Below are 17508 nucleotides of genomic sequence, written 5' to 3' on the forward strand. Positions count from 1 at the left end.
GACTGCATAAAGCACAAACCCGCATCTCACGGCAATTCTGCGTTCTAATGAGAACGCGTCCAATAATGCACAAATTTATTTAATCACTGACGCCACAAAGCACAAACCCAGATTCCGCAACTGTTTTGGGTCTAACACGAACACGTCCAATCCTGCACTAGTTTATTTACTCACCGACCACGCCAAGCATAAACCCGGATCTCGCGACTGTTCTGTATCTTAGTACAAACACATTCAATCGTGCAATAATTTATTTGCTCATCGACCGCACAATGCACAAACCCGGATCCCGCGAGGCGATCTAATACGAACGCAGCCAATAATGCAGCAGTAATTTATTTACTCACCGACCGCGCAAAGCACAAACCCGGTTTTCACGACTATTTTTCGTTCTAATACGAACAGTCTTGCAAAATGTCGTGACCATCACCAGATGATCAGATATGAAAACAAAAACCACCACGCTTTTAAACGATGTTCTTTACTGACAATCACTGCAAGCGCATAGTGACATGTAGAAGCTGACACGTGAGTACCTTAGGTAAGCGTGACACCCAGATTGACAACCACAAGCTGAGAGCCATAAAGAGCATCAGGTCGGTCAGCTGTCAAAAGTGCCGGTGAGCACCGTTATTGATTGATTTTGTTGTCGTTTGATTGGACTGACGTCGTTTTTAATTGATAAATCGGATAAATCAATAGTTAAATTAAGGGTTCATTCACAAATTACATAACGCTAAAATGGACCATTTTCAGCCCCCACTCACCCTCTCGTAACGTATTTTGTATGGAAGGGTTCTGAAATTTGTATGGGCCGTATTTGTGAATGGCTCTAAGGGGTCATCCACAAAGTACGTCACGCTCTTAAAGGGAAGGGAGGGGGTTCCGTGCAGCGTGACGACTCATACAAAAATTTTAGAGGTTTAATGAAAAACGTGTGACGAAGGGGGAGGCGGATCTTTATGGATCTTCCCTAACTAAGTTTTTACAAATTTGATCCAGACTATCTTTTGAAAAAGGCCAAATTTTTTAAAAGGTTTTTTTCAAATGGATACAATCAAAAAACGACGCATCCTACGAAAAAAATTTATATAGGTGACTATCGCAAAATCAGGCAAAATTTCTAATAAAGATATCGGAAACAATTCAAATTGAGCCGCACACTGAAAAAAATCAGTTTTAAAAATTAAAACTCGATTTGCAAAAAAACGCTCTTTTTAATTTGAATGAAATTGTGCCTCACGATAGGTGATTATGTTCCCTACCAACCGTCCATACATCGCAAGCTGGGCACTTTGAAGGAAAAAAAGTTTTTCTAACAAAAACTTTTTCTTGTCGAAATTATTTTCAGTGTATATTTATCCGTTGCAATTAGTTACGACCTAAATATTGTACTCTGCTTGACTGTACAGGAATATTTCAATATATGTATGTATGTATGTATATGTTAAATCCACTGAAAATTTTTGTTAGAAAAACTTTTTTTCCTTAAAAGTGTCAAGCTTGCGATGTATGGACGGTTGGTAGGGAACATAATCACCTATCTTGAGACACAGTTTCATACAAATCAAAAAAGCGTTTTTTTCGCAAATCAAGTTTTAATTTTAAAAGCTGATTTTTTTCAGTGTAGGGCTCAATTTGAATTGTTTCCGATATCTTTATTAGAAACTTTGACTGATTTTGCGATAGTATAAGGCTATCTGACGTTTATCATCTTTCTCTTGCACGCGCACAGACGGGATAGGGTTTGTTTTCATACGGAAACGCTTCCGAAGCGTTTCCGTATGAAAACAAATCCTATCCTTTACGTGCGCGTGCAAGAGAAAGATGATTAAACGTCAGATAGCCTTATAGTATACAAAATTTTTTGTAGGATGCGTCGTTTTTTAATTGTATCCATTTGAAAAATTCAATAAAAAAAAATTGGCCTTTTTCAAAAGATAGTCTGGATCAAATTTGGAAAAACTATGTATGTACTTTTCTTTTTACAGCACCTCTTAAAATATTGCACAAAAAGTCAACATAAACAATAATAACACTTAAATGTTCCCAAAAGTTCTATTTTGGCTTCATGCATTTTTATTACAGCAAAAATCCATTAATTTCCGCTAAGTGGATTATTCCATTGCTGACGAGCGTTGATTTCGAACCAAACACCGCATAGGTCAAGTGATCATCACGATAGTCAAGATGACACGGATATGACAACCACAACATCAGGAAAGTTTTCCTATCATTCATGCTGGTGATCACAGGCAGAAGAAGTGAAGACATGGTGAGTGACCAAGAGCTAGTTGCTAAAATGTCACTTTCATGGTGATCGTTACACCAAGCATGTGAGATCCACATTGAGCATCACAATTGAGTGCTTGACACATGACCTGGATTTTGTTATTGTCACGCTTTGCGTGACTTGAACGGTGACACTTTGCATCACTGAATACAAACGCGTCCCATCATACACTAATTTATTTATCCACCGATCGCACAAACTCGGATTTCGCTAGTGGACAATCGAACACGTCCAATCTTGCACTCTTAAGTTTATATCTCACTATTGTTTCGAAATACAGAAAGTGTTTGAAAATAAATCTAGTTATCACTCAGGAAATTGATCGCATTGCGGCTTGTGTCCAGAACCGGGGACGCCATGAATAGAAGACTTGTTTTCGGCTTCCAAACATTCATTCTCAAACAGCCAACAGCCTTTAACAGCTACAAAAGAAACAAGCCCTATGGTGCTTTCGTGCACTTAGTGTATGATCCGAGAATAACGAGAATTACGTCAAATAAAACTGTTTAGAACAATTGACCTCTGCCGTAAAAAAAAAATTCGCTGAATCGATTCTTAAATTTATTTAACGTCAAAATTACACAAAAAATCTAAAAAGTGCAGTTTTTCAAGTTTACAAGTTACATTTGCCAGATCTTGAACAAAGTCGAAAGTCGAGTCAAGTACGAGACACTGAAGACGACCACACAGTTGTGGTCTAAATACGTATCTGCAAAGATATCTAAATAATTGGTGGAATTAAATGGAGAGTACTTAACTCGTCTTAGACCGTCAAAATTCACTTGTCATAAGACGAGTTTATACCATCCCATTGAATTCCATCACTTAATTGTATCTTGACAGATACGTATTTCGACCTCAACAGTAAGGCCGTCTTCAGTGTCTTGTACTTGACTCGGCAAGTACAAGACACTGAAGACGGCCTTACTGTTGAGGTCGAAATACGTATCTGTCAAGATACAATTAAGTGGTGGAAATCAATGGGATTGTATAAACTCGTCTTATGACAAGTGAAGACATTCCACTAAAAAGCTCAAAATAATTTTCTTACCGTCAAAATTGTTTTTCATTTTATTGGTCGATTATCTTCATACTGTATGGTTCGTTTTGAGTGTTTGATACATCGTCGGAAACTAATTATCACTTTTTCTATTGGCTAGATTTAACATGTATAAGCATTAAGGAAAAATAAATAAATACAATAGCAATAACACCACCAGATCTGTACTAGGACAATTTGCCGAACATACAGTCCATTTCGCTCGAAGCTTTTCATATCTTAAATAAGAAATTGTACACGAATCTAGACCAACATTTGAAAAGGCGTAATAGACAAAAATTATTCCTCCTGATTCTTCGTCTACATAGAAGAATCAGGAGGAATAATTTTTGGCTGTTACGCCCTTTTCAAATGTTGGCCTAGAAATATTAATTTTTACTACTTGGATTAAAAACTGTATCCCATCACATGATGTCGGGTTTGGGGGCCCATGGAGTGTACATTAATCCTTTTAGATTTCCTACGTAAATTCAGCAGATATTCCGTTAAACTTCTGACGAATTTGCTGCGAATATTCTATAGAAAGATTTAGTAAACAGAAACAAGCGCTACAATATTGATTCGATCAATTACATAATATCAAATTACCCAAACTTTAATTTCCCTTTAGTTCCAAAGTCTCAAAAATGTCCACAAGGTAGAAGAGAACCAAGTAAAAATTAGGTGTCGGTTAGTGTCTATCTTCAACGGAAAACTGTGCTAAATAACAGAGCATCTGATACCGCGAAATACGTCGCACTTCTAGTTCTCTGCGCCTAGATTGATATCACGGCATCATAAGCGTGCAGCACGCGGTCAGCTTTGCTAGCACAGGGCAACGAACCTAACTCTCTCTCGCTTTGCCCATCACGTAGATGTAGAGGAGATCATTCTATGTGCTGTGCGCTAAACGAGAATAGTTGTTGCTGTTGTTTATTTTCTTTTTACGGTTCCATCCAACCAAACTGCTCGTGCCTTGGTCATTCCGGGTAGGCAACATGATGTGGGCCTTCTGTTCCACCGACCGAACGTAACTAGCATTGATAAATATAACCGGGCTCGAATGTACATACGATGGCGGTATTCCTGAGAAGTAGGTTCTCTTAACTATTTTATATTTGATTTGTGAAGTCCAATTCGTTTATCCATCATCATCATCTTCGTCGTCGTCACCTGTTCTGTTATCCTAGCTATATAATAGCGGACATTAGGCACGATTGGTGTTGGATTGTGCGGATTGAGGTTTTTGGTGAATTACAAACCCCAACATCTCCTATGAACAAGTGAGAACCTACACAGTGCACAATCCACAAAGCATATTTATGAAGCAGTCCTCAAATGCAGTCTGCACACGTTGTTTGTTCATATAGGTACTTGTTTGATGTTAGGCCCGCAGTCTACACATTCGGTTCCGTAGCTTCATACCATACCAAGCTGGCTGCGATTCAGTGTTAGATGAGGAAGATTTAGGAAATCGCCCTTTTCAACACCTTACTTCATCACCTACGGCAAGTCGTCCATGCTAAATTGAGTAGCAATAAAGTGCAATGACGAAGACGATGATGATGATGCGGTGGTGGATCTGAACCTTGTTCAAAACTACGACTTGATAGTTGGTTGGACGGACGGATTGCGGTGGTGGCAACAGGTTAGGGCAACGTCGCCGACCGCCGGAGTTCAGGAAGCATATGTGGCACTGACTGACAGCCGCCGACGACGACGACGACCTATACTCTATATGTAGAAGAGCAGTCAGTCGTCGTGAATCTATGTTTGTTTGCCCCCATGCCATGGATGGCAGGCAGCAGGGCGATGATCGTGTGATGGATATTAGATTTCATAAATAGTTTGTAATGATGGGTAATAACATGTAGTGGGACGGAGGACCAGTATAGGGATTACGACCGTGGCAGACCGAAGATGGTTCATGTACTGTAGTACAATTCTCATTGTTGTTGTTGGTGTTGTTGCTGCTGACTGTTGAACAGAGACCATAAAAGCGCATCTTGTTCGCGTCACATCTCAACGGATGCGATGATTTGAAGCTCGCTTCGTGATCTAAACTTCGCGCGGGCGAGACGAGAGCAGGAACAGAAAATTATAGAGCTAATAATAAAGTGTTGCTTGTTTGTTTATTGATTGGTAGGTATAACTTCATTTGGAAGCTGAAAGGAAACATGCAAAGCTCTTAAACATTCTCAACTCTGTACTGAATTTGTTTTTCTGTATATGCTTTAAATGGAGCTCTGTTCTGAATCATACATACAAATGGGTATTTCAAGTAATATTAAAATAGTATTGTAAACGATTGAGGAGTTCTAATGTTTTGCTTTTCTCATACAACATGGTTATGCTGGAAGTAAACTTTCGCTGCAAAACATACAGATCTAAGTATCATATTTCAGATTTTATTCTGATTCGATTTGACTCAGAAAATCCAGATTTATGGGAAACAAAGCGTTATTAATATTCTGTTATAATTATTTCTGAGTTTAATTTAAAAAAATCACTTTAAAAATGTTTTAATAAAATATATTTTGAGTACCTGGGAACCGTTTTTCGTTCTCCGCGTGGTAAAATGATCAGATTACCCTTCTTACGTCCAACTTGTACTCTACATTGTGATTTTTTCACGACTGCTATATTTCGTCAAGTTCTTTAATTTCTACATCCTTAGTTGAAAATGACAAATCGCCCCAAGGCAGCTAGAACTGTGCTCCGGTCGGGAGAACGTCGGCGATGACGTATTCCGTAATTCAGTGAGATATTCTCTTCGGTTAATACTTCTGAATTTCAAATTAAGCAAACTGTTCTGAATTAAAAATACTTCTTCCAATCTTCCAAATTTCAATGGAAAAATATTCTGATGTTTGTAGCGGTGGTGACGAAATCAATACTGTTGAAGAATTCGTGTGCTTGGGGTTACTGGTGACCGCCAAAAACGATAACATGAGCATCATAATTATGACTGTTTAATTCGTAGTTGCTACGTCGTGATTGACTAGAACTTGCGAAATTGTACAGAGAATCAAATGAATGAGGCTGGGGTATAGCTATCCATTCTCAATGTACACTTTTCTGGAACTCAAATATTTTAAGTCAATAACGGCACCGGCAACATCCTTACTGTCATATAGGAAGGTCACATCTTGTTGCTACTAGAAACCGAGTAACCACTACATCTCCACGATTGTCTTGGGATAGGATTTAATTTTGATACACATAGTTAATACACATTATGGCAAACTGAACTGTTGTTCAATTCTGATAAGGTACCCCGGGGCAAGTGGGACCTAAAAAAACGCTAGTTCGCTTTATGAATGCAAAAATCAACTTTTCACGAAACCTAAAATTACAGTTCAAGCGTTAACCGTGTTAGTGTATGTATTATACTTACAGGGTTGGGAAAAATCAAATTTTCGAAAAATCGAGAATGATCAAACTCACCCGCGATTTTACTTTTAAATTATCAAGTGATTTAAACTCGCCAGCGATTAAGAATCGTTTGAAAATCGTATCTTGATTTGAAGCATTTACCGTTTCATTTTGAACTCTTTTTCCACACTAGCATGAAGCTATAACGCCAAATAGAAGTTATAACGGGACTGTTAACAATTAGCTATTATTAGTGAAGATTAATGATTGAATGAAAATTCTGTGTTTATTATCGTTTGAGTACAAAATTTGAGAAGTTGTCGCCGGTGACAATCCGCCTACTGTTTTCACGTGAGAAGTTTTCACATGAAAATTGCAATCATGATCGTCTGATAATGATTAAGCACAACACTGATTATACAAATTTCAACATAGTATTAGTGTGAGCATCAAAGTATATTCTTGCATAATGTTATGATGTGGTAAAAACTGTAAAGTATGTACAATTCCAATTTTTGGAGTCGATTTTTACACTTACCCCCTTTTTCCACTTCCCCCAGTGTACCTTATGTAAATATGGAGCAAAAAGTTCAGGTTAGCACTTTAGTATTAAGGTCCTATCTCGCTTTTTAAAACAGAGACTCGAGGCCGTTATTAGAAAACACAATGATACAGCAAAAGCAAAAAGGTCAACTGGTTTCGTTTGATTCGGAAAATGCTTTCTATAGAGTTTCTCGACGATTTCTCTCAAAAACTATGACGTCTTTCGGCTTCAACGGACAGCTGATAACATTGCAGCCCGATCAACATGACGGATAATGATCAATGGTATGCTATCCCAGTCGTTTCCCATTCAAAGATCGGTTCGACAAGCCGATCCCCTGTCAATGTCTTTGTTCGTGCTCTATTATATCCACTCCTTTGTAAGCTGGAACAAGTATGCGGTATACTGACGATATCAGTGTATTGGCAACTTCAGCTGATAAATTGAAATGCGTGCTTTTTTTTCTCGAGTGTTTTTCGGAAATTCGCTCAGGAATTATTCCATTTTTTTGGAAATTCCTCTGGAAATGCATTCGGGAATTTCTCCCTAAATTCCTTCAAGGATTTTTTACCGGGAGTTCTCACAAACATTCCACTAAAAATTGATCATGCAATTTCTCCAAAAATTCCTCCGAAAACACTTCCAAAAATTTTTCCGCGAATGTCTCCGGGAGTTCTACATGTTATTCCTCCTGGAATCTCTATAGAAATTCCACCAGAACAACTTTCGGAAGTTCCCTCAGGAATGCTTTCGGAAGTTCCTTCCGGAATTTCTCCGAGAGCTTGCTCATAAATTCTTCTGGGAATTCCTTCAGAAATTCCTCCAAAAATTCTTACTTTTTTATCAGTAATTCCTCCAGAACTTCCTCCTGAAATACTTTCAGGAATTTCTCCGTAAATTCCTTCAGGAATTCGCCTGAAAATTCCACCAGAATTGCTTTGACAATTCCTTAAGGAATTCCTCCGAAAATACCTCTGGATATTTCTCCAAAACTTCTTCCGGAAAACTTTTGAAAAATTCCTCAGGGAATTCCTTCAAGATTGTTTAGGGTGCTCAGGGAATTCATCCAAGAATTCCTTCCGGAAACCCTCCTAGAAATCCTTCCAGAAACCATCCGATAATTTCTTCCGGAAACCCTTCGGAAATCCATCCAAAAATTCCTCCACGATTTCCTCCATGATTTCTTCCAGAAATTTCTCTATGAATTCCTCAGGAAATTTCTTTGATTTCTGAAAACCTCTGAGATTTCCTCCAGGAATTCCTCCGGGAATTCCTGCGGGAGTTTTTCCAGGAATTCCACGGTGAATTCCCCCGAAATATCTTACGGAAACCCTTCGGGAAGTATCATCTGGAAATTCTTTCGGGGGAGTTCTTCGAAGAATTCATCCACAAATTTCTCCGAAAATTCTTCCGCAAATTTCTACGATTTCCTCCAGGAACTCCTTCGAAAATTATTCCCAGAATTCCACCGAAAATTTCTTCTAAGAACTCCTTCGGGGTGTCCTCCAAGGATTCACCAGAGAATTCCTCTAGGTATTCCTCAGGGAATTCTTCATGGAATTCCTCAGGGATTTCTTCAAGGAATTTCTCCAGGAACTCCTCCAAGAACTCTTCCGAGAATTCCTCCAAGAATTTCTCCGGGAATTCCTCCAAGGGTTTCTCCGGAAATTCCTCCAAGAATTTCGCCGGGATATTTTTTTCTAACTCCACCGTGAGTTCCTTCTGGAATTCCTTTGTGAGTTTCTCAAGACATTTTTCCAAGAGTTTCTCCGGAAACCCCTTGAAGAATTCCTCCAGAAATTCCTCCGCTAATTCCTTCGCAAATTCCTTCGGGAGTTTCTTCGGGAATCGCTCCGGGAATTCCTTCGGAAATTGCTCAGGGAATTCCTTCGGGAATTTCTTCGGGAATACCTTCGGAAATTCTTCTGCGAAATTCTTCGGGAAATTCTTCGGGAAATCCGTCGGGAATCGCTCCGGGAATTCCTTCGGAAATTACTGCGGGAATTCCTACGGAAATTCTTCCGGGAATTACATCGGAAGGATTCCTGGAGTTATTTTCAGAGGAGTTCCTGGAGGAAATCGTAAAGGAATTTGCAGAGCAATTTCTGGAGGAACTCTCGGAGGAATTTCTGGAAGAACTGTTGGAAAAAATTCTGGAGGAACTCACGGAGGGATTGATTCTAGAAGGAACTTACGGTGGAATTCTTGGAGGAAATCCCGGAGAAATTCTTGGAGGAATTCTCGGAAGAGTTCTTGAAGGAATTTCTGGAGAAACTGCTTGAAGCATTCCCTGCCTGAGCAGTTCCCTGAGGAATCTTTTTCAGGATTTCTCGAAGGAATTCTTGGAGGAATTCCTGGAGGAATTCTTGGAGGAATTCTTGAAGGTATTCTTGGAGGAATTCCCAGAGAGGGATTCCCTGAGGAATTTTTGGAGGAATTCCCGGAGGAAATGCCGGTGGAACTTTTGGAGGAAATCCCGGAGGATTTTTTGGAGGAATTTTCTAAAGAGTTTCTGAAGAAATTCCTGGAGAATTTCCCGGAGGAACTCCTGGAGGATGTCCCGGAGTAATTTCTGGAAAAATTAGCATATACTTGAATTTCTGGGGATTTCGTTTAAATTTCTATAAATTTCTGTGAAACTTTCTGAATTGATGTTGTTGAAGCAATAATTTTCTACAAATCAAAATCAAAATATGCCACTAACCGAGATATAAATATTGTGAGTCCTGATAGTAATATTTTACCTAAATGAGAATTGTTCAATAAAATATTCAATTGAATTAATAAATAATCCTCCATTAACTTAAGTTTATGTAGAACTAAAGATGTCTTGTTATAGGCATTCACTTTTTTGTTATAGGCATTCCCTAAGAATAATTCTGGACGAATTCTAAGAACTTCTGTTGCACCGATTTTTTTTTTTTTTTGAAATTCCTGGAATACATTAAAATAATGTAAATAAATGTCATATTTTAATGCACGATAAAAGCATCATCGCCGCTAGGTGAATCAATAAGTGTTATTTGTTCGGTTTTTCAGTTTGACGCTTCTATTCGAACATCAGTGTGCGTGTATTCAGGCCACCTGCAATGTGAACTGGCAAAAATCCCAACATAAAAATGATAGCTTCCTGACCCAATGAGCAATGAGAATAGGCCTTAAAGCAGGCAATACATTTCATGATTATGGATCACCTGAAAAGGGTTTCAGATCAAATCATGCGGACAAAGCGGCCTTCTCGATATAATGCTTGTCCCAAAACTGACTTCGATTAGGAAATAAACCCTTTTTCAGCAATCGGGCACCATTGAAAAAGTTTTGAATCACACGATCTACTACTCGTAGTTCAAACCTTTATTTAGTGGAACTGAACTATTGTGTCGCCAGCACCAAATTGATATTCGACTCCCGTCTTCCGTTTTAGTTCCGAACTTAAATCCGACATCCTGATTGTCGAAACAAAATTTGAGTTTGACACCAACACATTGCATTGTTGGAAGAGTGTTCGGAATCGACTTTCCAGCCACGTTCCAGTTCCAGCCACGTTGTCAGCGACAAAATTAAGCCGTGCATTATTATTGTATTTAAAGGTGGTTTTTTACATTCTTGTTTTCTTAGCACAAGTACTGAATGTTTCTCGCCGTTGTACAAGTTTATGTCACTGTACACCTCAATTTGAATAATAGATTACTGTGTTAATCTTGGTTTATATTCCTAAACAAATGTAAGTCATAATTATGAATGATAATGTTCTACATGTAGTTTTGCAAATCGTTTTCCAAAACGATCCTAACACAATCCTGCCCTATTCCTAACTCCCAATGAATACTCGCGAAAGTGTAGAAGATTCCTTGGCTTTCATCCCAACGAGTTTCATTTAATTCACTTGTCATAAGACGAGTTAATACAGTCCCATTGAATTCCACCACTTAATTGTATCGTCGAGTCAAGTACGAGACACTGATGACGGCCTTACTTTTGAGGTCGAAATACGTATCTGTCAAGATACAATTAAGTGGTGGAATTCAATGGGACTGTATTAACTCGTCTTATGACAAGTGAAGACATTCCACTAAAAAGCTCAAAATAATTTTCTTTTCATTTAATTATTTTCCTTCCCAATCATCCTTCCCTTTCATAGAATATTGGATTACCAGTATTTACACACTGAGGATGTTTACTGAACCCGAGTATCATCTGCTGGTTCCTTGTGTAACGACAGCTAATCCAGCAATATTGGAGTAGCAATCGCGACCGGTCAATCATGCTCATGATAACACCGTGCAGTGTTTCATACCTTTTTTGTATGAATCGGGAATGGACCTTGCTGCCAGTGCCATGCAAACAGTTTTAGACTAAATGCACAATATTAATCCGATATGATGTACTGGACAAATGCACGTTCAAGATTTAAACTCATTCTCGTCATGCACTTCATCACTTCTGAGTTTACTGTAAGTGCAGTTGTTGAAAATTGTAGAAGGTTTGTAAAAAATGTTTACAGTCGACAATAAATATAAATCTGCCGGGTAACAGATTTTAAACAGCCAAAACTGACGGCTAATATAGAGTCAATAATTCAAGTCGATGTATGTTTCCAGTCATATTGTTCAAGCCTTATTTTTAATTGCCCGTAATATTGTATATTTAATTGAAAGATCACGCAACAGTTGTGTTCCTAATTTGCCTCATTATTTATTCAAATGAGTTCAAACCTAATGCAATTTTACGCAACATTAAGTGCGCCTCCAGAACCGGGAAACCCTACCGCTGAAAAGATCTTTTAACAGTTACTAAAATTGATCTATAAAAGAAACCCGCATTCGAGGTTACTCTCCCCCGAGTTCACTCCGGTGAAACAAAACTGAATCCAGTAGAGTTCTCAGACAGAAGTAAACAAAACATTAGTTACACCTTGGTTTCTCCATCCAGCATCAGCATCGTGCCCGCCTTTGAAAATCATGGTTTATAAGAAACATCCATCATGGTCCATAAAACCCGGGGCGCGTTGGAGCAAAGCAGTGAAAACGTAATAAAATTAAGTAACACACTGACTGCCTGGATGCGCACTCCACTCACCTTCCGGAGATCAATCGCAATGATGCGACTAGCTTCAGACAAACACCGGATTCGATTCAGTTCTTGATTCCATTCGTTCTTGCTTTTTTTTACCACAGTAAAATATCGAGCGATTCTCTGGCATCGCACCGTCCGACTGCACCCAACCCGTGGCCCAATTCGAACCGGCTCAATTGGTTCTGTTGTACGGATGCATTGATGACTTCGGTGAACGAATTGGTTCAATTTGTAGTTTCCGAACGTGTGTCGTAGGATGGGGATGGGGCGCATTTAGCTTTTGGGTTCTGGCTCACCCGAGTCAGCTCCAATTACTAATACCCCATTTGGGGATTGGAACAATTTTCATCGATTTCTACCTCCATTGCGGTCGGCTGGTAGGGTACGGTGATTGATGGATTGATTACACCCATTTAGATTCGAACTGATTCGATTGTTTCAATTTCGACAATTGAAGATTTTGCGCCAATTTACAAATCCAATTAGAGTGAGGGTCTGCCAGCCCTATTCCTCGTGCCGTGAAGTCGACTCGCGCGAACATCGGGAAAACGTGTCTTCTCTATCTTGTTGTAAACAACTTCGCCGAGATGAGACGCGAGACTCGCAAAGTGTAAACAAACCTAGACAGAGACCCACTGAGCCTAGTTTGTGGGCTCGATGGTGGGACCGGTTTTCCAAGCGTTAAACCTATTCGAGGAAGTGTAATGGGGCGCCGAGGAAAAACCGCAACTATACGTAGTTGCTGTAGTTCAAAGTCTTCACTGGTTGAATAGTCAGTAAACTTATGCATTTGGCATGGCAGTTGTACGATCAAGATCATGTTGCGCGTCAGGATTGGAAAAAGACTATGACGGAGGGGTTGATTGGTACTGCCAATGCGAAAGTAGGTGAGTCTTGGTAGGACTCGATCGATAGAAAGGATTTAGGGTTCTTGGGTTTGATGGAAACCAGATTCACATTGCAAGACAATTTGGATGACAAGATGCATGAAGCATTTTTCATTGATATTGCATGGTTAAAAATCGATGTTCTAACTCAAGATTTCAATTAAATTTTTCGGTTACGAATTTAAATTAACTTTGATTTTTTCAATAACTTACGGATAATGTTGATAAATGTTGATAAGGCGATCCGAAATACGTACCTGTAAAAAAATAAACAGATATAAAAATATCAGCATAGTGTTAATTACTAACCACAGACACAGTATACATAATTATATTGGATTGCATCATATTAATAAAGAGTGTCCACGATAAAATTGCAACACGCAAATCTATTCTGTAAAAATCAGGTGTTTCCTCGACAAGTATGAAACTTTTAGGATACAAAATAAAACACCTTACACAATATCCCATGTTGATTTCATGATCAAGTTTTGTCACTTTTCTTTTAGGATGCGAGAAAAATTTCATGAGCATTTGCTAGAAACATTTTTCATAGCCTTAAAATGTCACTTTCCACATTAACCCGAATGGCTTTACGTAGCTTTACGAACATTTTTCGATGTTTGTTATTCTGATCTGCTGGAGTAGAAGGTGCGGAGAAATTTTGCAACAAAGATGATAGCGAGTATTTTGATCTGCCTAATTCTTGTTTTGTGGGGAAGGCTTGTTAGGAAAATTGTATCAAAACAAACGTAATTGACACGTAGACTATTTATCTTGACTAAATAAGTATCGTATACAAATATCAATAACCGGTAGAGTATGCTTGAAGTACATCGTACAAACCATTTTGTTGTTTGAATGCTTGTCAATTTACTCAAAACTAACTCTTGGGGAACTGGTGATCAAACAAAAGCTGTATTCGTTTATCAATTAAACACCATCATTCTGTATGCTGCCTGGTCAAAGATTCGATCTTGTCGGATTTATTGCTAAAGTCAAAGTGTTTCATATGCCCACCAAGTCCTTTTTTTTCATTTTGGTACATCAAAAAGCTCATTGAAAGTGGAAAATAGATTTTAATCACGTAATGCCAACGAATCATCGATACTGCAGACTTCGTTAAACCTATTGAACAGATGGCACTGACTCAGCAACAGCACCCGTTCGGACACAAGTAGCAACAGGTTCTAGATTTCTATCCATCATCCTGATGTGAAATTGATCGACCATTCTTAATATTATTGGAAAGAAAATCTCATTAGGCAACAATATGAAGATACGATGATAAATCGAGAGACTGGGGGTGCCAATTAGACCCCCGCTGATGGCTGAATTATTGATTCTGTTACGGCTGCAATTGAGAATTCACATTGGCACAATAACACACGAGAAGCACTTCATTGAAGCTGGAACGATCTGAGAAACAGATTTGGTAAAAAGATAATTTGTAAAGAAGTGCTTCCTCACGGGTCGAACAAATAAAAATCACACTACAATTGAGAAGAAGCGCACTGTAGGAAATCATAAAATTGCCGACCGAATGCCTGGATCAGGCACGCTAAGAGGCGGAAACAGAATCAATTCTTTCCGCTCTTTCACCAAATTTCTGGGATCTGTACCGGATCGCGCCGGTTAAGGCAATTATTGCCCTCTCTGCTCGGAGATTGAGTTCATTTGGTTATACCACGATTGAACGGGTTACTACAGCATAAATTATGCATGCCAACTACGCAGCAGTGTAGCAAAAGCTTGTGCCATTTTCTTTTTACCCCGTGGAAACGCGAGTAAAAAGATCAAATTTATCGATTTTTAAACCATCCAAAAGGCTATGGGTCCGCAGCGGATGTAAACAACGAATCTCATCCAACCGGCAGAAATGATATGAATATGAAGAAGACCGCGGAGAACCAGTTTCTCGACTATGCACGTTGTTTTCCGGCGACTGAAGATGCGGTCGGTGCGTAAGAACCGCACAGGAGGTCTTGTGCCACAAAAGCCCGCAGAGAGCTTCTGACCCGGTAGGTGAGTGCGGCTCCTGGATCGGGTGTGGCGCTCTTTTATGCTTTCTACTCATTCCGTCGGTTGAACCCGCATGAATATTAATTTACAACCAGACCAGAGACATCGTCCCGCTAGAGGCGGGGGTAAGTTCAACGAGGAACCGAAGCAGGAAATTGGTTCATTAATAAATTTGGATCTATAGGTAACTATACTTATACGTTTGGAATTGAGCTGGGCTGGGGCCAAGAACTCGATCGCTTACTGACATGAACCGGTCCGGTGCCGCAGCTACTCTGAATCGGGGGAAACTCGAAACTATTAACAATCAAATTATACTGAATTACTCGACTTCGGTCAGCCGCCGCACGCCGGGCCAAGGGATGTGCTGTGTGAGCATGTGAGTTGTTGGGCATTGGAGGATCTTCTTTCTCCTCCGGGTGCGCAGGACTTTTGGGTTCCCACGATCATCGATCGATTTCTGACGATGTTCGCGTGTTTCGACGATGCCGCAATGCCATCGTCGTCATGGATTCATTATCGTCCCAATAATGGGGTGCTTCGGCTTGTTGGGAAGATGATTAACAATTAAATGTAGCATTTTATAATGTATATCGATCGGTATATGATAATAGGGCGTAAAAGATTCTGACACAAAACTGGATAAATTATTCATTCCTATTTTACCATGCCAAGAACAACATCGAACATGTAAAAACAACGATGTAGTGATAATCACAAAGTAGTAGACCGTACGTGCCTTTGTGAGTTTACGAAATATCTGGATAAACAGGCAGATAAGTGAACGCACCAAAATCCGAATTTTAACGTGAAATCTGTCCTGCAATACGCCAGCGAAACGTGGTGTGTATCAGTTGAGAACACTCAACGACAGGTATTTATCAACAGATGCCTGCGGTACATAATTCGAACCTGGTGGCCTCACAACTGGATGTCAAAGAACGAGCTTCATCGTCGTTGTCACCATCGGCCGATAGCAGTGGAACTGCACAAAGTATCAACTGAATGATTGACTGGAATTGTTCAAGCATACTCGGTGTGCATTGTGCAAATTTCAGTGACTCAAATATTCGAATGATCAATAACGGCGCCGACCACGTCCTTGTAGTCAGCTAGGAAGAGGCAAGCGCAAGGAATATTAGTAGGTGATTTTTGCTATTTGAAGACTGTGTTCATCATAAAAATTATTGGAAGGGTTATCAGTTAGTTGGTAGGCATCGCTTGACCTGGATTTACCCTGATAAGCGAGGACACGGCCCCATTTCTTTTATACAATGATTTTAAGGTGATTATACAATAAATCCCGTGGTGAATTTCAAATTCACCACATGGTTTTCTACTCCCATTTTCAAAAGTCTAAACTTGACGTAATGATTTTTGTATTGTGCTAAAATTGAAATCGATTCTTCTGCACGGCAAATGCTTGGTAATGCGTACCTGAAGGAATAAAATAGACCCCATTTCGCGGTCCTTAGCCTCTTACCCCGTACAGTCCCATCACGATTTTGGCAACACCCGTTTTTGTCTACCCCCGATTTTGGCAACACCCGTTTTTGGCAACATTTTCTTCCCGATTTTGGCAACAACCTCGAAAATATTTTTTTTATTACACTTTAGAGCTGAAAATTTAGTCGACTCGACTAAGTCGAGTCAAGTACAAGACACTGAAGACGACCACACAGTTGTGGTCGAAATACGTATCTGCAAAGATAACGAAAATTAACTGGTGGAATTAAATGGACAGTACTTAATTCGTCTTAGACGGTTTAATACATTCCACTAAACGAGCTTAATATATTTTTCCGAAAAAAAAATTGAAATTTTGTATGAAATTTTTTTCCCGTTTTTGGCAACATCCCCATTTTGGCAACATTAAAATCCGGTCGTGTTGCCAAAATCGGGAAGGCACTGTAACTCCTATCCCTAACTCCTCGTGGCGCTGGCCGGGATACGAGCAACCTTAGGGAAGATCGGGTAACCAACCCCGGTGAGAACTATGGTCGTATGCTGACAGGGAAAGGGGGATTTGCTCCTCTCAGGAGGTGCAAATCTGATCGAGCGTCTGTTCCCCATGTTAGGAGCGGCTGATCATCGTCCGAGTGCCAGCGAGGGACTCTAAGCAAAGCTGCGCACACCATGTTGCATAGTGTCAGCTTCGAGAAGGCAGCCCCTTCAACGCGATGTAGGCAGCGGAGCCCTGGTAAGGTAGTCTTCCGAAGATTTTACAGTTACCAAGAGCATGAGCATGAGTATGAGCATGATTGACCGCCCA

The 17508-nt window shown here is 39.7% G+C and overlaps 1 protein-coding gene across 12 annotated transcripts in view; it reads right to left on the bottom strand.

Moving 5' to 3' along the window:
* Positions 1-17508, bottom strand: part of LOC134213490 (signal-induced proliferation-associated 1-like protein 1) — a 230459-nt gene that overhangs the window by 31596 nt on the left and 181355 nt on the right. For 9 of the 12 annotated variants that reach the window (XM_062692586.1, XM_062692587.1, XM_062692585.1 and 6 more), the window contains exon 4: positions 13428-13471. The exons of the other annotated variants lie outside the window; for them this stretch is intronic. In XM_062692586.1, the coding sequence (XP_062548570.1) occupies positions 13428-13471 (44 nt within the window). The remainder of the gene's footprint in view (positions 1-13427; positions 13472-17508) is intronic. 12 annotated transcript variants of the gene reach the window in all.

This window comes from Armigeres subalbatus, chromosome 2 (assembly GCF_024139115.2).
Source record: "Armigeres subalbatus isolate Guangzhou_Male chromosome 2, GZ_Asu_2, whole genome shotgun sequence".
NCBI classification, from domain to species: domain Eukaryota; kingdom Metazoa; phylum Arthropoda; class Insecta; order Diptera; family Culicidae; genus Armigeres; species Armigeres subalbatus.